The sequence below is a fragment of the Neophocaena asiaeorientalis genome, unplaced genomic scaffold (assembly GCF_003031525.2).
Source record: "Neophocaena asiaeorientalis asiaeorientalis breed wild unplaced genomic scaffold, Neophocaena_asiaeorientalis_V1.1 scaffold33, whole genome shotgun sequence".
NCBI classification, from domain to species: Eukaryota; Metazoa; Chordata; class Mammalia; order Artiodactyla; family Phocoenidae; genus Neophocaena; species Neophocaena asiaeorientalis.
The window spans coordinates 1,305,337-1,313,088 of NW_020171988.1; the positions used below are offsets into that span (position 1 = coordinate 1,305,337).

General features: G+C 45.8%; 1 protein-coding gene across 1 annotated transcript in view; it reads left to right on the forward strand.

Moving 5' to 3' along the window:
* Positions 1-7,752, forward strand: part of RFTN1 (raftlin, lipid raft linker 1) — a 196,652-nt gene that overhangs the window by 78,152 nt on the left and 110,748 nt on the right. The window contains exon 3 of the mRNA XM_024747830.1: positions 1,099-1,285. Coding sequence (XP_024603598.1) covers positions 1,099-1,285 — 187 coding nt within the window. The remainder of the gene's footprint in view (positions 1-1,098; positions 1,286-7,752) is intronic.

A 7,752-nucleotide genomic window follows, 5' to 3' on the forward strand; every position in this document is an offset into this window, starting at 1 on the left:
AAAAAAAAAAAAAAAAAAAAAAAAAAAAAAAAAAAAAGCTGGGTTGTAACATTATCCTACCATTTGTGTAAAAAAAGTGAGATAGATATATAAACTTATTTGTACACAGATTCAGCGATTATTAACATATATACAAAAGAAAATGGATAGTACTGGTTGCCTCTAGGGAAAGAGCCTGAGGGGCGGGGGATTGGGCTGGAAGACTTGTCACTTGAATCTGTTGACTTCTGATATCTTGTCTGCCCTTCTCAAAAAGGTTTTTTTAAACCCCGATTTTAAAATAATTCAACAGGGAGAAAACATTTGTTTTGTTTTGCATAGTTCTAATATTGAGTTAATTTGAGTGTCCTTTCAAGTACTGATTACCCTTTTATGCTTTTCAGGAAATTGCCTGTTCATATATTCTGCCCATTTTTCTTGTTTTTGTTCTTGCTTCTGTTTTTTGCCTGTTAAGGAAATTACCCTTTTGTCTTAAGTGGCACAGAAATGTTGTTCCAGTCTGTCTTTGGACTTTGTTTTGCTGCTGCTTTTTGCCACCCAGCAGTTTTACGATTGTGTGCAGTTGTCATCGTCTTGTGATCCTCCTTCTTCATTTCTTTCTTTTTTATTTTCTGAGGGGCTGGAAGTGACTTTTCCAGTGTGATCTCTGAGAAACTGGCTCTAATTTTTTTTTTTTTTTTGCGGTACGCGGGCCTCTCACTGTTGTGGCCTCTCCCGTTGCGGAGCACAGGCTCCGGACGCGCAGGCTCAGTGGCCATGGCTCACGGGCCCAGCCGCTCCGCGGCATGTGGGATCCTCCCGGACTGGGGCACGAACCCGAGTCCTCTGCATCGGCAGACGGACTTTCAACCACTGCGCCACCAGGGAAGCCCTGGCTCTAATTTTAAGCCATCCAGTCTCCAGTATTTACGGATGAGTTGGAAATTAACCAGCAGTTTTGTAGGTCCCCTTGAAGACAGTAGTTAAGATGGGAATAGACTCATGTGACTGAGAGGCGACCTGGAGATTTTCTGCTGAGCTGAGGGGAGAGGGATGTGGATACGTGGGGTGGCCGGTCTGGGTGGGTCTCTGATGAGCCTCCCCTCTCTCCACTCCCAGCCGAGCTCCCACGGGCCTCGGCCGTGAGGCTGACCTCCCTCCGTGACCTGCCCGCCCAGCTGCTGGAGCTGTACCAGCAGGGCTTCTCGCTGGTGGCCCTGCACCCCTTCGTGCAGCCAACCCATGAGCGGGAGAAGACGCCCCTCGAGAACATCTTCAGGGCCATCCTGATCAAGAAAGCCGACAGGTAAGGCCTCTGAGGGTGGGCGGTTACCTTAGCATCGTGAGGTGCCTCATGTGTGTTGAAGAAGGGAGGGGAAGGGAATAGGGTTTGTGGATGTGTGTGTGTGGAGTTTGCATCTGTTCCCAGGGCCTCTGCCCTCTGACAGGTAAGGCCAAACATCAGACAACTAAAGAGTTTCATAGCATCTTGCAACTGTCTACACCAGATGGCATAAGTAGAGAATCCACGTTACATCCTTTCCTCCTTCAATTCACTGCATTACACTCAGCTAGAAAACTGTCTCCTTGAGGAGCTGTACTCCCAGAAGAGAGCGGCTAGTGAAAGTATACTACTATTAATATGCAAAGCATGGCTGGAAGACACACTAATTTTGGTTAGAGGCTGTATACAAACTTCATATCTTCCCCCAAACTGCAGAAATACTTGAATATTTTGAACCCATCATACTTTCTGTCAATCACTTGGGAGGAAAAACAAAATTCACTTGAATCAAGTCCTGTAATTGATTTGGTCTTGCTTTTGATTTTTAAGGCTTAGATGATGTTTTTCAATATGGCTTTCCCAAGAATGCTTACTCTTATATTTTTATTGGGTCTAATTAGGAAAAGAGAGGTAGAGATTGGTTTTTCGAGAAGAGCAATATTAATTTTAAATGCTTTTTAAAAAAATGATGAAGGGGCACAGAGGGATAAACTAGGACCTTGGGATTAACATATACATACTACTATATTTCAGTATAAAATGGATAACCAACAAGGACCTACTTACCGTATAGCACAGGGAACTAAATATTTTGTAATAACCTATAAGGGAAAAGAATCTGTACGAGTATATATATATATATAAATGTATATAAATCTGAATCACTTTGCGGTACACCTGAAACTAGTACAACATTGTAAATCAACTATACAATAAAAATAAATGAATGAATAAATAAATAAATAAAAACAATGAAGGTGGGATAGAAAGCACTTTATGTTTCTGCTGCTCTTGTAAAAATAAAAATTGAAAGCCTGGCAAAGGAAATCAGATCTGTCTTTTGGCCAGTTATCGTGGGAGAAATGACAACATGTGCTATATTTTAAAAAGAGAGTAGAGGGGCTTCCCTGGTGGTGCAGTGGTTGAGAGTCCGCCTGTCGATTCAGGGGACACGGGTTCGTGCCCCGGTCCGGGAAGATCCCACATGCCGTGGAGCAGCTGGGCCCGTGAGCTATGGCCGCTGAGCCTGCGCGTCCGGAGCCTGTGCTCCGCAACGGGAGAGGCCACAACAGTGAGAGGCCCGCGTACCGCAAAAAGAAAAAAAAAAAGAAGAAGAAGGAAGCATGGAGGGTTTTCAAGAAAGGGAAGATGACATTGTCCTTGAGTTTGAGTTCATTCTATCCAGAGTGTCTGGACCACCTGCCTGGATGACTTTAATGAACCTTCCAGCTCCTTAATAAGCAGATACAGAGGAAGAATTGCTTGGATAACTTGGTGCCAGATCTTTGAAACTGGCCCCTACCCTTTTAAAGGAAGTTGCAAAAGCTTGGTAATTTGCCAAGTATGGTAATGAGTGGTAATTTGCCATTCTCATGACAAAAATGACCAACAGAATTTCCCCCACTTCTGTTTAGTATTGTGTTATACAATTTTAAAGTTCAGGCATTTTCTCCCCTAGCAAATGCAATAACTGTATGTTTTTGCATCATGAGGAAAAGACCCCATGCTATGAAAAATAAACAAACAAAACCCAGCAGAACATTTTCTGTATCAGTAGGGAGTTGTGTGTTTGTTTTTTTTTTAAGTATTGATTTTAATGTAATGTTCATAAGGCAGCCTTTAGAAGCTCACTACCTGGTCTTTTAATTTATTTTTGGCTGCGTCAGGTCTTCGTTGCCGCACGCAGGCTTTCTCTAGTTGCAGCGAGCGGGGACTACTCTTCGTTGTGGTGCACGGGCTTCCCATTGCAGTGGCTTCTCTTTGTTGCGGAGCACCGGCTCTACGCGCCTGGGCTTCAGGAGTTGTGGATCGTGGGCTCTAGAGCGCAGGCTCAGTAGTTGTGGCGCACAGGCTTAGTTGCTCCACAGCATGTGGGATCTTCCTGGACCAGGGCTTGAACCCGTGTCCCCTGCATTGGCAGGTGAATTCTTAACCACTGCACCACCAGGGAAGTCCAGTAGGGTTTAAGTAGTAAAAAATGAAACAAAGGAAATCTTGTGTGATTAATTTTTAATATGAGCAGTTGATGGTATTTTTCACCAAGTCTGCCAAAGTTCTGACAGCTATAGATGCTGATAAATGAAATGATTAGCTCTCAAAGAGGAGGTAAATGCCTTGGTTAATATTGTCCAAGTAGACAATATTGAAAGACCTGTACATAAACTTTTTAGATTACTATCAGTTTAAATCAAGTTCATTAGCAAGAATCATCATGGAATGACTACTTGAAACTTGGATGTCAACCTTAATGTGTTTGAAAGGTGAACGTAAAGTTTGTAGCAAATAATTAGCCTTTGGGCTCTGCAGTAAGAGCAGGAAAAAAAAAACCCAGAACCTTACAAGCTTGCATTCACTCACTCACTCATTGAGTCATTTGCAGACATTTAGCTTGTGCTCTTCGTAAGGTATCGTGCTAGGGACTCTACTTGGTGGGAAAGGAGAGGGTGCAGGTGCAAGATTCAACTGCCCGTGGAACCTGCCTTCCAGGTACCTGCAGTTTACCTGAGAAAATAAGACATCCTTCATGCCATGGGAGTTTGGAAAAAGGAGAAGTCACCTGCTGCTGGAAAGAAAAATTAGGGAAATGTTTCAGGAGGAAACATTTCTTTCGGCTAGGCGTAGGAGTAATATGTCTGAAGTGAGAAGAGTTTATTCAAGTCTCACAATGAAATGTTTTCTAGTGAATTTTGAGTAATTTGAGAGCATCATGGACAGTCTAACTGTATCACCAGTTATTCCCAAAGCACAGTGCAGTAATGTTCCTCTGAGGCCTCTGCCAGTTTGATAAATTTCACTTCAATCCATGAAAAATTGCCCGATCCTTTCTTCTGAAAATTTTGATAACTGCCATTCCATTTTAAGATGGCAGGCCAAACCACACATCTGAGTTAGTTTTTCTTGATCCTAAGTGTGTTCAATTGAGTCAGTCAGTGGCTTTGAAAACCGACTCAAGAATGAATAGCCGAATATGAGATATTTGGTAAGTAAAAGGGCGATTGTACTTCCTTCTCTCAGGTCTTTCTTAGGAACAGAGTGATTTGCAACAGACAATGTAGTTGCATTCACCCTGATTTCTAAGTACATTTAAGTTGTGCTTCATTTTCTTCGGGCAGTTTTCCTTAGAACGAGTTGCCAAAGATCTTAAAACTTGATGGCTAAGAGAAGTCAGTTATTAAAATGTCACTCTGATGTTTCGTGAGTGTGGGTTTAATTCTAGGTCGCTTTATGGTTGTAGACATAAGTACAGAAATGCATTGTGCTGCTCTATTTTTCAGCTGTTACAAACTGTCGTTGTTCACACACAGAGCTAGTTCAGGGTGTCATTGATGTGTTTTTTCATCACTAATGGGTTGAAGCCATTTGGGTCCAGGTCCCCTGGAATAATGCCTTATATGGAGCAGGGCACCAGGACATTTGTGCCCTCTGTCGACATTCATCAGGTGCCTTTTGGCTTAGGGTCAAGGAGTGGGGCACACAGAGGACCTGCAGCTAATGCAGGGGGTGGGATTCTGAAACCCTGGTGGAGGGTGAAAAACGCATATAATCAAAGCTGGCCTTGAAAATCTCTTTAATTGCCCGTGAAATGTAATCCTGTAGCATCTCTCTACCCTATGATGCAGGCTTTCCTTCAGGACTAGATCAGATTGGTGTTTCCAACAATGAGCCCCGTGGGGAATAAGTCAGTTTGGGTTTAGAGTGAGTGTTCATTAGAATCACACCTATGGTGGTGAGATGCTTGCATCCAGAGAGGCACCTGTAGGAACTAAGATAGAGAGAAGAGGATCTCCCCCCTCCCCCCGCCCCGCCCGCCGCTGTCTCACATCCATTCTGGAACACATCTGCCTGAGACTAGAATAACTAGCACCGTTTTAAGTGGTAAATGTTTCCGCCCTTTCAGTTAGATTTTTCTAAGATAAATGAGCAAAGATCACTCTAAAGAGCTCCCAGCTCTCAGGAAACTTATCTGCTAGGAAGATGTAAAGTCTATATGCAAATTATGTGAATGCCCAGCTTCATCTATGGGTCTTGGTTTTTGTCTCTCGCCTGGAATGTGTTAATGGGGGGCTTCAGAAAAGGAGGCTCCATGACTCCCATGTGCTTTGGGTCTGGACTGATGGGTAGATTTGAACAGGGGCACCAAGGGTGGGAAGGGCCTCCCAGGCAGGGGGACCGGCCCAGGGGAGCCTGGAGCCTGGAAAAGCAGACCACAGATGATGTGGGGTGACTGGAGCATGAGGCCCAGAGGGAAACGGGGAGAAAAGGCATGAGAAGGGTGAGGGCCTGGGTCACGAGGCCTCTGATGGCTGGGCTAAGGAGTTTGAACTTTATCCTGAAGTCAGTGGGGAACCACTGCAATATTTTTGTTTTGTTTTAGAGGAACAACCACTGGAAGTGCTGAGTTTCCAAAAGCCTAAGAGGGGAAGAAAACGGAAGCTGAGAAAACATGGCACCTGTCATGGCGGGAGGTGATGGGTAGCTAAAGTCGGTTGTAGTGAGGAGGTGAGGGTATGTGTCCCATAGGAGGAAATATTGGATTTAATGTGTAGCTAGAAAGAGACAGCATGGAGGAAGAGGGAGAATCGAAGTCTAAGTGAGCTTTGGACTCCGAGGGCCTGGGAGGGGTAACTGGAGGGGACAGGGGTGGGGAGGGGAGGGGATGTGTCTGGGTGGGGTTTTCCCAGGCGCAGACCCCAGAGGAGGTTTCACATGCAAGTGATTATTAAGGAAGTGCTCCCAGGAGGAATCAGGATCAGGGTCATGGGGCAGGGAAGGGGAGGTAGCCAGCAAGAGTGGCTGGTCCTCTGGGGAGCAGTGAGTCCACCCTGAGGCTGGGGATCTGGTTCTCACACTCCTGCATCCAGGAGCTGTTGGCCGTGAGCTTCCCCGCACACTTCCAGGTCTGGGGCACATCCAGGTGAAGCAGCTCCAATAGCCAAAGATGACTGCAAATCACGCAGAAGCTGGGGGGACACACAGAACCGGGATGGGGGATGGGAGGGACCTGGGTGGAAGATGGAAAGCATCCACCGCAGGAGGAGATGAATGGCATCAGTTTGGTCGCATCGTGTTTTGGCCGTTGCTGGTGGCACATGCCCCTGGGAGGTGTCCCCCGGGGAGCCGGGGGCCAGGAGAGAAGGCCGAGCTGGGGGAGGCTGTGGAAAGCCATGTGAGGCCGGGGTGAGCCCATGAGGACCAGCACGCTTCTGTGCTGCTGACCGAGCCCCAGCTGCTGTGGTCCTTTTTCTGTACCAGATGCTTCCAGTGATCCTTAGGAGGGATGCAGTGGCCTGCTGAGAGCTGTGCTGAGTTGCTGTCTTCCAAACGGACCATATGCTTGGAGCCTGAGAAGGTTTTCCTCTCCGACTGCACCAGCAAGCTGTTCTCACAAGTGCTTACGAGCAGCACAGAGGCTTAACTGAGTCAACTGGCTGATCAGTGTCAAGTGATGCAGAGACAGACAATTCTGTTGGCTTTTTGCTGTTTTATTTCTAGGAAAGCAAATCTCAGAGTTCAGCTTTCCCCCGTGTTTCCCTTCTTAGGGTAGGATTCTGAAACCTTGACGACTCTACCTTTGTCCTAAGACAGGGGCTTACAACGCAGATGCCTACAGGGGCCAGGCTCCTTGAGTGAGGACTCTCGGGTATTGGAGAGCCCATGCCTACCTATCTCTGTTCCGTTGTTGCCAAGTGTTGCCAGATCTTGTACTTTTTTTTAAGAAAAGCCAGAAATCTGGATTTTTATGTGAAAACTTCTCTTTTTTAACCATTGCCTCGCTTTTTCAAAATAACATTGTGTATCCCTGACCCACCCTACTGGCTGCCATCTTGTAACCTTTAAGATTTCTGTGTGGTGCTTGCTTCGGGGGAGTTCATCACCCACCCTGTTCTCCTTTCACACACAGCAATCATCAGACTTCTGACTCTCTTGTTACTGTTTTCCGTATGTCTGCCCACCTCCTCTCCCCCTTGCTAAATCTTCTTTCGTCTTTGGATTCCCATTACTTGCTTAGAGTGCCAGGTGCTGAGTAGTGGATCAATAGAATTTTCCTGAATTGAGTGGAACAAAACCGTGCCGTGGAATTTTGCTACCATCTTCCACTAAACGACCATAAATCCATTGAAAGATGGATTTGTCTTTGGTTTACATATCTAACCAGTACCAAAAGTGCATCTTGTTAATGTAGCCACACAGCAGCATGGACCCCAAGTAATGGAACACACACACACACACACACACACACACACACACACACACACACACACACACAA